Source organism: Lissotriton helveticus, chromosome 2_1, assembly GCF_964261635.1.
Source record: "Lissotriton helveticus chromosome 2_1, aLisHel1.1, whole genome shotgun sequence".
NCBI lineage: Eukaryota > Metazoa > Chordata > Amphibia > Caudata > Salamandridae > Lissotriton > Lissotriton helveticus.
Window position 1 is genome coordinate 803,975,722 of NC_136059.1, and position 12,894 is coordinate 803,988,615.

The window sequence follows — 12,894 nt, forward strand, 5'->3', positions numbered from 1 at the left end:
GTCCTACTTCACTAAATCCAGCTACATGGAGTGTACCATTCGTAGATTAAGGCACATACCTGATAAAATTACAGCGGAGTCCCTGCAACCAGTATACAGCTTCCGGGTCAGGATACAACAAAGTATTCCGACCGGAGCTGTTTTTAAATATGCCTCCCGATCAGCATAAGATCACTGCGTCAATATCATGTGGTATTGTCGACGCGTTCACTTTTTTCAAAGTTTGTTTTGCATTGTGTTTTGAGGAAACTTTATTGATGCTGTTTGTTAACATTCCCCTCGTTGTGGTGGCGCGATCATTCTTCAGCATCACAATATGTTTTGGCAGTGTATAAGCATATATTTGAGAGAAACGAATAATAATAGGTCTTTATTTTGTATTGTGTATAGAAGATACTTTATTGATACTGCTTATTGACCTCATAGTCATGACGTGACTATCCGTCCACATCGCAATATATTTGCAATGCGTCTTTATATTTATGCACGTGATAGCTTATAAAGTAAAAATAAAAGTAAGGGTAGTCTTTTATTGGTACGGTGCAAACGTCATTTACAATGACAGGAGAAATGTATATATTTTTAATAATGATTTCCCTCTCGCAAGTCTAAACTGCGCTAGTGGATTAGTAAATACCCAAATATTAATACATCTCCAATAAGTCTAGGAGCCACCTAGGAATAAAAAATTGTATAGGACCTGGAAAAGAAGAAATGTTTCAACCAGACATTATATAATTTTGTTTCCGGTCTGTCTTCAAGGTCCTCGCATAGCAAATACACCTAATAGCGTATGTGTATGCTAAAGAGGTTGACAAGAATCTTAATTGAATAAGTCTCTCCCAATCCTCTTTACTATTAAGTCCCTTCCTAAAGGTGTTCAAACAGGACATATAAAATTGTTTGCGTTTCTTTCTTTCGGAGGTGATGTCACCCCCCTTAGGCTCATTGGAGCCACCTCAAGGCCACACCACTTAAGGTCATCAATTGTGTGGTGTTCTTTATTCCAGTGTTCTACAAGGGGGGGGGGGGCTTTTTTTGTTGGTTCTAATGGCTGGCTTGTGTTCACATATTCTTGTCCGAATTTCTCTAGAGGTCTTGCCGACGTACCATAGTTGGCAGGGGCACATGATCAGGTATATCAGGTATTTAGTTCGCCAATTTATGAAATTGCTGATTTTGCAGGTAACTCCATTATGAAATATAGAGGGTCCTTTTAGAATATTGTCACAGTTAGTACATCCTCTGCATGCAAAAGTGCCAGTTGGTAAGGGGGGATTGTTAATGCATAGTTGATTATTGGCCATGGGTTCTCTATAGGTATGTACCAGGCAGTTCATCATAGTGAGGTTCCGCCTAAATGAGAACATTGGCTTTGGAAGAGTCTCTTTCTTTTAATTAGTGATCAAATGCCAGTTTCTGTTAATAATATTTTTGATTTTGTTGCTAAAATTACTATAGTTGGTTACAAAAATCAAGGTCTGGCTGTCAGCATTGATTTTTTTCAGGTTTATTCTCAAAGTGCGATTCTCTATTGAAATATTTGACTCTCTTATAAGCGTGTCTAATTAATCTGGGTAGCCTCAGGATATGAATTTTTTGGTCAATTTTTCTGCATGTTTATCATAATCTCTAATATTAGTGCAATTTCTTTTAAGCCCCAAAAACTGTCCAAAAGGAATATTATCCTTTTGGCTAATGGGGTGATTACTCCTGTAATGGAGCATGGTGGTCCTATCAGTTGGTTTTGTGAACAATTCGACATTAAGGACTCCATCAACATGTTTGATAATGACGTCCAGAAATTCACATTCCCAATAAAAAACACATCATCAATGTTTCTTGACCAGTGAGAGATGTACTCATAAAAGGGCGCCGCAGTGTTGTAAATGTGGGTGTCCTCAAACTGGGAGACATACAGACAGGCCAGACTGGGAGCACAAGTGGCTCCCATGCTGGTCCCCTTGATTTATTTAATGAATTCTTTGTCAAATAAAAATATGTTGTTTTTTAATACAATATTAACGCAGTCTACTATGAAGGTAGCATGGGGTGTAAGCTCAGCACCTTCTGTCTTAAAAAGGTTCTCAATCAAGTGTATTGTGTTGTCTTGAGGAGTGTTCGTGTATAAAGCCTTGATATATAAAGTTACAAGGAGTTGTGTCTCAGGATTAAAATCTAAACGTTCTACCCTTTGAATAATAGCTGTAGTATCCTTTAGATATGCTTTCTGCTGTACTACTAGGGGTTGTAAAAACACATCAACATACTTGCTGAGGGGCTCAGTAAATGAGTTGATACTTGACACGATTGGTCTCATTCAGGGATCAAAGTGTCTCTCTTAGAACTGGGTGTTGGTTCTCTCTCCTTATTATTACGACTGTCCGTTTGGATATCACTATCTGAATCTGAGCTCATGTAGGATGTATCTAAGAATCGTACATTTTTCTTGGGAACATTTTTTGTTGATTGTTGCCACTGTCTACGGTTTGAGAAATCTTCCCTCGGTCTGTCATGAAAGTCCTTCTGGAGGTAAGGGCACACATGGTCAAGGTTCTATTTAGAAATGTCCTTTCTCAATTTATTTGATTTTTTATTTACTAGATAGTCTTTGTAACCTGAAATGTCACCCTGGATTTCCTCGAGCTTCTTTTTTGCATCGTCCAGGGCTGTATAGTCTTTCAGCCTCTGTTCTAACTCTTCTATTTCTCGTCTTTCAATAATGAGGACTTCATGTGCTGTTTCGATGATTAGCAACATCCAATCATGACTGCAACGATTGGCTATGAACGTCCAATTTTCAATAAACTTCTGGTTTTTAATGAAGATACCAGGTTCATTATTAACTTGTAAACCTCTGGGTATAATCCCCTTCTTACAATATTCAATAAGAAAGTCTGCATGTAATTCAGTTCTTATAACTTTCTTTTTGAGGTTCCATAGTTTTCTCCATTGTTCCTCGTCACTGTTCTCTAATGTGACTGTTGAGATATTTTTAGAGGTACCTTAAATTATTTTGTTAAATTAGTCCTCAGAGAAACCATAGGTTTTTAAACCTTCCATCATTGCCTAAAGGCTCTAGGCAGAAGGTGGAGATAAACCTCCCCAGCTAACAAGCTGTACGTGAATAAGGGGAAAAAAAGGGAGGTTCCCTTATAATCCAATCAGGGACAGGGGGAGCATATGAAAAACAAATAGGTCCCTAACAACAATGATGGTAAATCACAAACTTAAACAATGCTGGTGGTCAGGGAGCTACCAATTTCAGAAGACATTACAGTTATACAGTATCATAAAGTCAACACTACAATTAAAAAACAAAAAAAAAGATCATATATTGGCAATAGGTATTTATTAAATACAATTATATACACAGTATCATATAAAAAGATTTAATTAAAAATACATCATTATTGAGAAAACAGTTGTCGACGCAGCGTTTTGGTGAGAACGTGAATAAACACCTTCTTCAGGACAGCAGATAGCAGAAAACATACAATTATTATCATATACATGTTGACATAACAATTCAAGTTTACAATCATTATTTCATTTTACTCCTCAAAGTTTAACATTTTGTATACCCTACATAACCACCAGCACAGAAGCTTCTAAATGTAATACAAACGAGATATAGGAGAACACCAGAATTTCTATAGACCTGTTTGCACACACACAACCAGCTCTCAGAGCCCATGTTTAGCGTGGCCCAAGTCATGTGGCCAAAGGCATCACCATCTTGAAAGTGGGTAGGGCTATCCTGGGAAACCATTACCCTATTAGTTAGGGCATTCCCAGGGGTCATTCACACCCACTAGTCCATGTTAAGCATAAATGTGGCATCTCCAGGCACACACTTGAGAACATTCCTGGACCATTAGAAGAAGACTGAACCTGCTGTGCAAGAGCTGAGAGGAGCCTTGAAAACTGGATCTGTACCCAGGACAAAGAACTTGACTCCAAAGGACATAAGGCTAACCTCCTGTTAAAGCTACAGGGGCACAACAAGCTACCAGAGGGCCTTTTCTGCAAGTTTTTGACTGGCTAGTGGCAACTGGACCTGGAACTGTTTACCTCTACCTACCACTCTCCGAGGGCCCGATTCCGATGTCGGCAGGAAGGGCACCGACCTTCGGTCTAAGCCCTACTGCCCGCAACGGCATGTGCCGTTTGGATTCCTTTCCGACTGAGACATTCGGATGGGGTCAGTCGGAAAGGAATCTGACTTGATTCTCCGGATGGCTTACGTCTGCCATCCGGAAAGATTCAGTACTCCCCTGGCCGCCTTTTTCCAGCCGAGGGAGTATGATGGCAGTTTCCCACTGTTTTTTTGTGCCAGTCTTTCCGGAACAAAAAGGCAGTGGGAAACTGTCTTTGGAGGCCCCCAGTAGGACCCCATGGGTGCGAGGCTGCCTAATGGTGGCCTGGGGGGCACCTATGGTGCCCCCCTGTTGATTCCTGCACACGGTGGAAGGCACCTTGAGGTGTCTGCCACCGGGTGGAGGGATGAACTGCACCTCTGCAGTTAACAATGCACGCATGCATTCTGTACGGAATGCATGCTCCCATTGTTTGGTATAGGATTGTGACCGATCCTACTTGCAGGTCTGTAACCGACGACAGGATGTCGGTCAGTTACAAATCCTGACCGATGTCGGACGGACTCCGGTCCGTCCAACATCAGAATCGGGCCCTAAGTCTGTAAGTGTCTTCCCTGAGGTCCTTGGGGGCTTTATAAGTGTATTCCTGTGGTGGATTGGGATTTAAAGGACTAAAGTAAGAAGATAAAATCTTTGACCATGATTAATCTGATTGGTGTATCAGATCCACACTCCATCACGGTTAGCGCCAAATTGTAACTAGTTCTTTGGCTCCCACGACCATTGTCTATCATTTGATCTTTGTGCTTCGTGATGCTATTTCTACTTTAAACTTTAAAAATTCATATCTCTGGTTCCCCTTATTGGATTTTTGTCATTTTGTTTGTTTATTGATTTTATTGTTTTTTCACATTTGTTTTGGGACTTTTATTGATTTGCCTTTTGACTTTATTACTGCATAAATACTGTACACAATGTATCTAAGTTTCCTCTGTCTGCTCTGTGCCATAGCTACCAGGGAGCTGAACTCAGGTTTATTTAGTGACTTTAGTGGTTCACCCTGACAAGGATTGTGATTGTGCTTTGATACCAACACAGGTCCTGGATATATCCACATAATAGCCCTTTCCATGTAGAGTAGCCAGATCAGTCCATGAATAACTTGTATCACATTTACAAAACACTGTCTTAATCTGATCAGTAAAATTGAAGGTGAAGTAGAGTGTGATTGTCAGAAAGCACCAATTTTTTTCATTGAAAACATTCAACTGGATATTTGTTTTCAGCATACACAGAGCAGGCTGGCAATGTGTGACAGTGATCTCCACTTACCTCTATCTTAACTCTATAGCCCCCTTAGCCATGCCAAATGGTCTAATCATCTGTTGCTGTACCTTCTATGAACATGCCACCCTTCATCTTCCACTTGACATGTCTCCTTTAACCATATAAGGTCAACCCCTAACCATACACTTTGGCACCCAAACAAGCATGCATCTTTAGTTTTGCCACCATGTCCCAATAGGAATGCCAGGAAGACCCTCTTAAACATGCATATATGACTTCTGTTCTTTGTTATGCCAAGAAGACCCCTCATTCTCAGGCAAACCAGTACAAGCTTTTTCACTCAGCCGTGCCAGCAAGGCCTCCCCGGGGGTATCTGGACAGCTGATTAGACCATACCAGCACAAACCCTTCAATCTATTGTCCAATGCTCCCGCTCATCTCCCATCTATGCTGCGTGTACACTAAAGACCCCAGAGGGTTTTCATCTAGTTTTGAAGTGATAGTGATGCAGAGGATACGAGTGTATTTGTATGACAAAAGAATAAAAAGTTAGTGCACTTTGCAATTCCTGCCTTTGTACAGAGTGCTTCCAGTGCAGAGCGTGCTGCATTACATATTGGTGTAGACATGGTGCACCAAACCTGCTATATGCAAAACAATGTTTATCAAGAAATTAATGTTTTTTTAATGACATTCCTGGAGCATAAATAATCTTTCAAGAAAAAGACTGTATGCAAATGGCGATCGTAGCCTTAAACAGACAAAAGCTTCAGAATTGCCTCTATCATGCAACTTGTCTGCGAATTAAATTATGCCATGGGCAGCTGCTGGAGTTCCTGTACCACATCTGTAATCCAAACAATCAGTGGCTAGTTCTGTACAGTGTGTGAGGGCACGAGGGGCAGAGCCGTTCTACCTTTGCCAGCCGAGACGCTAAAGCAAGCTCATCGCCTGGAGTAGCTTAGCAGCTCTTACATGAACATCACATGAATGTTTTCCATGTCTTGCTGCCCTCTGAACAGGCTGCCTCTAAGCATAGAACATATGTTGCTACACTAACTGTTCTGAACACTGATTGACCTGCGATGATGGGGCTTTCAGGGCACCTGACGGATGGCCTGTCATGGGGGATACATTTTGCACATGATTACAATGATGGCTTTTGATGTGGATTCTTGTGAGTACTAGCATGTACATATTTCCTAACAATAAAAGGGTTTCATTTCTGGATAGACTGGTGAATTTCATATAATTGCAATATAATATTTGGAGACAAAATGAGTGTATGTTCCTAAAAGTGCGTCCGGTATTAGGGAAAAAATGAGTTTTTTGCTAAACATGAATGTTGGTAATTCGGAAGGTAAATTAGTTTATGTTCAGATAACACCGAGGTGTTAGGGCTGTGTTCAAAACGAGTGAATTTACTCACATGCACCACGAGGCAATATCTTAAAAATGCATGCATTTGTGAAACATTTCAATCTAATGTTTCAGTAATGATTCAGACTAATTTGGGAAAATGCTGATGTTGCAACATCATTTCATTGGCTGCAGAGCTAATTTTTGCTGGAAATTGAGCATTTCATTATGAGTGTTTACTATGTTTGTTATTACCTTATCGCGGTAAAATCGTCTTAATCGAGCTCTGTGCTCTAACTCAGTAATTCCAAAAGTGTTCTCTCTTGTGCATGGTACTGTCTAACATTTCATTATCCCTTCCATATTCTTCAAAGCACATTTTCAGATATATTATGGGGCAGGCAATCGACTTGAAAGTGGCAAGATGGGAAAATGAAGTAAAGTGTGAGATACGTAAAGGATAGAATTTTATGCATTTTGAGCAAGCATTGGTAAAATCAAAAAGTCTGGTTTGCATTTTAATATATAAGCCAGATCTATTCGTTTTGCCAATGCTTGTTTGACATGTTCTTCTTTAATTAAATTGTAAAGTAATGTTTTTTGTATTTTAGTGTGAGGTACAGAAATTAGTTGTTACAAAATATAATTGTTTTTTCTCATTGATCTGACCTTTCATTCAAGAATGGCACTGGGTGATCTGATATCAACAGCCTGCTCATTTGGTCTTCAAGAATGTCTACATCTAGCACGTGATCTGTTCTCCATGTGGATGAGCGACCCTAAGAATAACGAGTAAGAACATCTAAAGTAATTTTCTATTGAAAGTGTTCAATATACTCTCCGAATTGCCTTTGAACGGAGTGCGTCATTTAATAGATCCTGTGGGCACTGGAACTCCACACCTGAGGAAGATGGGTACATGAGCACACCTGAAGTGGTTAAGTATCTAATGATGAATCTTGGGTTCAAAATTCAGCTTGCTAAGGTCCATTCAGATGTAGCAACTAGTAACACAGATGTGAACATTTCAGGAAACTAACTTAAATAGGTAAATACTCTGTCTTGTGTAACGGGGTACCACCATTCAACTCATAGGAAGGCCCTGAAGGAATCTTGTTTCCTTTAAAACATTTGAGTCAGATCTTGTTTAATATAATAGTGCAAATTTCCAAGGACCTGTATCGTGCTTCCTGAAGAAATCTCTCCAATGTAATTGTTAAAGAATTATTCAGTCTCTTGCCTTTCTTTGGTATGATTCTGATTTCCTTAATATCTCTCTTAGCTATTAGGATAGTCATGTGCATGTTGCTACAGCACTTTCCCCACATGATGCACAATCCACATTGAAATCTGACTAACTGAAAGATTCACTCAAAACTCAGATTTGATGGCCAGGTGAAAATTGATATGCCCTGTGTGCCCTTTAACACTCTGAGAATTAATTCTGATATGGATGTTTTTCAGGTGATTGCATGGTTTAATTGTGGTAGGGCTCTACACACAAAAAAAACCAAAGCCTTAATTTGGTGGGTGTTTAGTATCAGTGGAGAAATTAGAAACATTTATACAGTGTTGATCACATATGTTTTCAAAATCAAATGACCACAAAACCTCATTAGAAAAGGTGTTGACAACCTTATAATTTTGTAGAAGGGTTAACAGGGACTGGTAAATTCAATTCCAATCACTCTCGAGCAGCTTGGGAAATTAATATTTTTTTCTTGTATATTTTGCAAAGATTCAGACGAACTTCCATCCCCACATGAATTGAATAAGAAAGGAAGTGGAAATGGTGCCATGCTACAGAATGAGATTATTTGTGAAACCCTTAAATAGTGTGATGCCCAATGTTTTCATCCGCAGTTACTTGGCAAATTAAAAACTTTTTTCATACAGGCTAATAGAGAAACATCTATCCCACAAATATTCAATACCACCCAGTGGTGTAAAGGGGCAAACCCATGGTCCTTTCTAAGTATATTTGTCTGCTACCTCTTTTGAAAGATATTGCTCAATACAATGTGGTACACTACACCCTCTAAGGAGCTATTTATTTGATTGCTATATTCTAGGATATTCAATGACACCAGCATATCTCACCAGTTGACAAAGCCGGTTACTGACGTCCAATAAGTGAGCGAATCATATCCAGGATCTGTTTTATGTTTGCACTTAAACCTGTCATGGCCCTTTGAATCATACATTTTTGGTAAAATGTGCCCTATATGGAGCTTGAGAATGGATAATATACCTACGTGTTGTAGCGTGTTTTCTCCCCTTCTTTCTTTGCATCAATACTCTCCCTTCTGTTCAGCCTGAATGACTGGAGAATGTAGGATGATGTCACGGAATGTTGGTGTGTGGTCTTGGTGAGAGTGTCAGTTGAAGGTGAGAGGCTAAGCAGCAGGGAGGCTGCTCTTGGTGGGGCTACCACTAATTACCATCTTACTACTATCTACCATCTTCTACTTACCTGGAACTAGATATAATAAATTACATCTTGGAACCTACCACCTTGTCTACGATTTGGACTTCTTTACTTAGTACATTAAGCTAACCACATTCTCCTTGGGGATGCAACTGCTGATGTAATGGAAGAAGTTTTAATGTCACACACACTTATTCTCGCGAATAGGCCCGTCATTTGGTTCATGAAAGCATACCGTCAAGTACCATGCTTAAGCTGTACTGGGGGATTTTGCCCTGTTAGCTATGCACTTTGTAGTGTTTTAAGGTGTATTAAAACATTTGGGGAGCAACAGTTCGGGCAGACTATACTATCAACTCAGCCCAACAAAGCAATTGTTCACCAAAAAATGGAAAATCCATAGGTAGAATGCTTGTAAAAGTTGGTGAATGTGTTGTCACTGTGTAGTAACAAATATTGCTTGTTAACCACATGTTTCATTTTAGGATACCTTCATCCATTAGAAAATCGATTTATTGTTATGGCATAGCAATGGGAAGTGAAAAAGAATGGGATTTTGCCTGGGCCAGGTACAACAGCTCATCAGCGGATGACTTTTCGGACAATCTGTGCTATGGGTTGAGTTGCACTAAAGAGCCTTGGCTACTAAACAGGTGGGTATGATCAGTGCTGCTCGGTGCTAGAAAGTGACTGAGTGCCAAATACCCATGCTTCTTGTTTGCTTTTATTGTCTTGTTTTTATGTACATCAAATGGTATTCTGACATGAATGTCATACCACATGATCTTAGTAACGTACAGGTTTGTTTGTACTTGTCAATTACAAAAGTGTTGCACCCCTTATAATTGGGATTCTAGAATTCTAACGTATTCCGACAATTGCGGGGAATCCACCAGAATACTGCAGTTTCCACTTAGAGATGGGTCAGGGAAGTGTTAGGAAGGTGTCCTTCCATAAGACATCCAATACTCACAAACCCGGGTGTTTGTAAATTTTCGCAAACATTATGCTCGGTCATTTCCTCTCTGGAAAGACTCATAAAGTTGATATTGAAAAAGGTTGGAGCTAGTTTCAGTCCAACGATCTATTCGTCTGATATGGTCTATGAAAAGTACTGAAAATAAAGATTTATAAATCTTTTGCGATTGTCTTTCAGATTTCTTGCTGTCTTATAAGTTCAATTGAGTCCTTCATTTGGGAATTTGCATTATAATCCAAATCCCAGCTAATAGAAGGCTTTACAAGTGCTTTGCCCTTTCTAGGGCCATTACATCAATGATATCCCGCATTCTAAGCTTTACAAAAAGCCACCTGAAACCTGAAAGAGTGGGCGCCATATGCCTACAGTGTGTAACAGATTGTAGCATCTTGTGAGCCACGTCCTGCAAAGTCTTTGTGCTTACTAATTCCTACAGAGAGTACATAAACTTTTTTATTAGTCATGTTTTAGGGGGTACATGCATGGGTACATGGAAGGATTTACACAGCTTCTCCATGCCTGGAAGTGAGTGACAAAAGAAGAGACAAATTATGAAGCATTCAAGAGTAATAACTAGAGATGGGAGGGGGGGGGGGTGAATTCCGCTCTGCCAGCAGGGTTTTTGGAGTTTTGCCAACTCTGCAATCTGCGGGGAGAGCAGAGTTTAGGAAAAACTCTAATTCCACCGCATGGGACGTTTGCCCCCTTCCCTAGCACTGGAAATCGGCCGCACTAGCCGACATGGCAGACAGCCAATGTGGAACTAGTGACGAGGCAGACAAGGCATCAGGGTGCCGAGCCTGTTAGCTTGCTTCTCTCTCACTCACACCATTGAGGTATGTTTACCTGCTCACGGTGACTACCTTATTAGCAGGGAAATATACCCTAGCTAAAGAAGGGCAATTACAGCTGGCATTTATGGATCTATCGTCAGCGTTTGATCTGGTTAACAGGTCAAAATTGTGGCAAATCTTATCTGAGATAGGAATAGAATCCAGCTTGGTCTCCTTCCTAGCACATCTGCACCAGGATCTTACTGCTAGGATACGGATTGATCAAGCAGGTAATTGCACGAGGCACTTTAAGTCAGGCCGGGGAGTAAGGCAAGGCTGTATTTTAGCCCCACTGCTTTTTACCCTTTATATTAATAACTTAGGTAAAGTTTTAGATTTGGCTAGTTTGGATGTCCCGCTAATATGTCATGATCGTTGGCCAGTACTTCTGTACGCCGACGATGCTGTTTTACAGAAGCTTTTAGATACTTTTGGGCTTTTTATGAATTCTTTGGACCTTAGGGTAAACACTGCTAAATCTCATGTAATGACCCTAGGTAGGAAAAAAAAGGAGCAATTCTAGATCTTTTTATTGTTGAAGGCATAGAATTAACCAGGGTGCCCGTGTTTACATACGTAGGGGTCCTGTTTGATGAAAGAGGGACCCGGGCCGCACAACATAAGATCAAGATAAATGCGATGACTAGAGCAATTGCGGCAGTGAATGGCTTTGCACAGCGGTTAGGGGCAAAACCGGTAGAGGCTATTTCAAACATATACAAATCCAAGTTTATAGCAATAGCTATGTATGGTTCATCAATTTGGGGCGATAGGCCGATGGAGGGGCTACAAAGAGTGGAGAACAAGTTTCTCCACAATCTATTGTCGGTCCCCCAATCCTCTCCAACATTTGCGGTACACCAAGAATTAGGGCTGAGCTACATAATGGATAAACTGAAGTTAGCCCCAGTAATTTGCTGGTTAAAAATGTGGCTTAATTCACAACTTGACCTTCACCATAGTATTATTAGGGATTGTATCTCTTTGGATGGAGCTAACAAAATCACTTGGTTGTATTACATTAAGAATCTGTTAGCTGATTTGGGCTGTCAAGACCTTTTTGACCACCTAGACAAGATTGTGAGTGCTGACCTGTTGCGGGTCAGAACACAGCTTCTAAATGTGTGGTCAAACGAGCGAGAAGAGCTGAAGTTAAGAAAACCGTCTGTTAGAGCACATTATCTTTTAAAGACTGTACCTAAGATGGAACCATATTTGGTGTCTGTAAATAGGCCATTCCATCGTTTGCTTTTAACCAGGTTTCGGTTTAATCTTATACACTCCTTTCTAGGTAATTCACAAGGGTGGTGTAAACAAAATGAGCTAGGGCCCTGTACCTGCGATAATTTTTCAGTGCAAGATACCATGCATTTCACCATGTTTTGTGCACACTATAATGATATCAGAAGGACGTTTTTATTCCCTGTTTTAAAGAGAAAGGGATTTATCCAGGTTAAACCGGCTCTAATGTACCTCCAACTCTTAAATGAGCCCTGTGAAATTTTCTATATAGCAAGTTTTTTGTAGCAGCTGTGAGACTCAGGAACCATCGTAATTGATTGCCTTTTAGACTTCTTAATGGATATATTTATGTTTTTAAATCATGTAGTGTATATTTCTGTATTATAATATAAATCTTATGGAATACTCGGGCTATATGTATTTTGTAGGGGCCTATATTTGTATGTTCTGTACTTTTATGATTTTTATTTAACCAAATAAAGTGATTTGACTGACTGACTGACTGACTACCTGATGAGGGAACAACGTCGCATAAATTTACTTCCATTAGTTTACATCCCAAAGGGATCCTTGTGCTTGCCTACCAGACATGGATGTTTGCTTCGCGTTTTCCCAACACAGAAACTGCTACACAGACACTCAAAGTGCCCGTTGAAATCTCAACAA

At 40.0% G+C, this 12,894-nt stretch overlaps 1 protein-coding gene across 1 annotated transcript in view; it reads left to right on the top strand.

The window, feature by feature from the left end:
- LVRN (laeverin) overlaps positions 1–12,894 on the top strand; it is a 663,539-nt gene that overhangs the window by 568,693 nt on the left and 81,952 nt on the right. The window contains exons 16-17 of the mRNA XM_078675542.1: positions 7,428–7,538; positions 9,660–9,827. Of these exons, the coding sequence (XP_078531668.1) occupies positions 7,428–7,538; positions 9,660–9,827 (279 nt within the window). The remainder of the gene's footprint in view (positions 1–7,427; positions 7,539–9,659; positions 9,828–12,894) is intronic.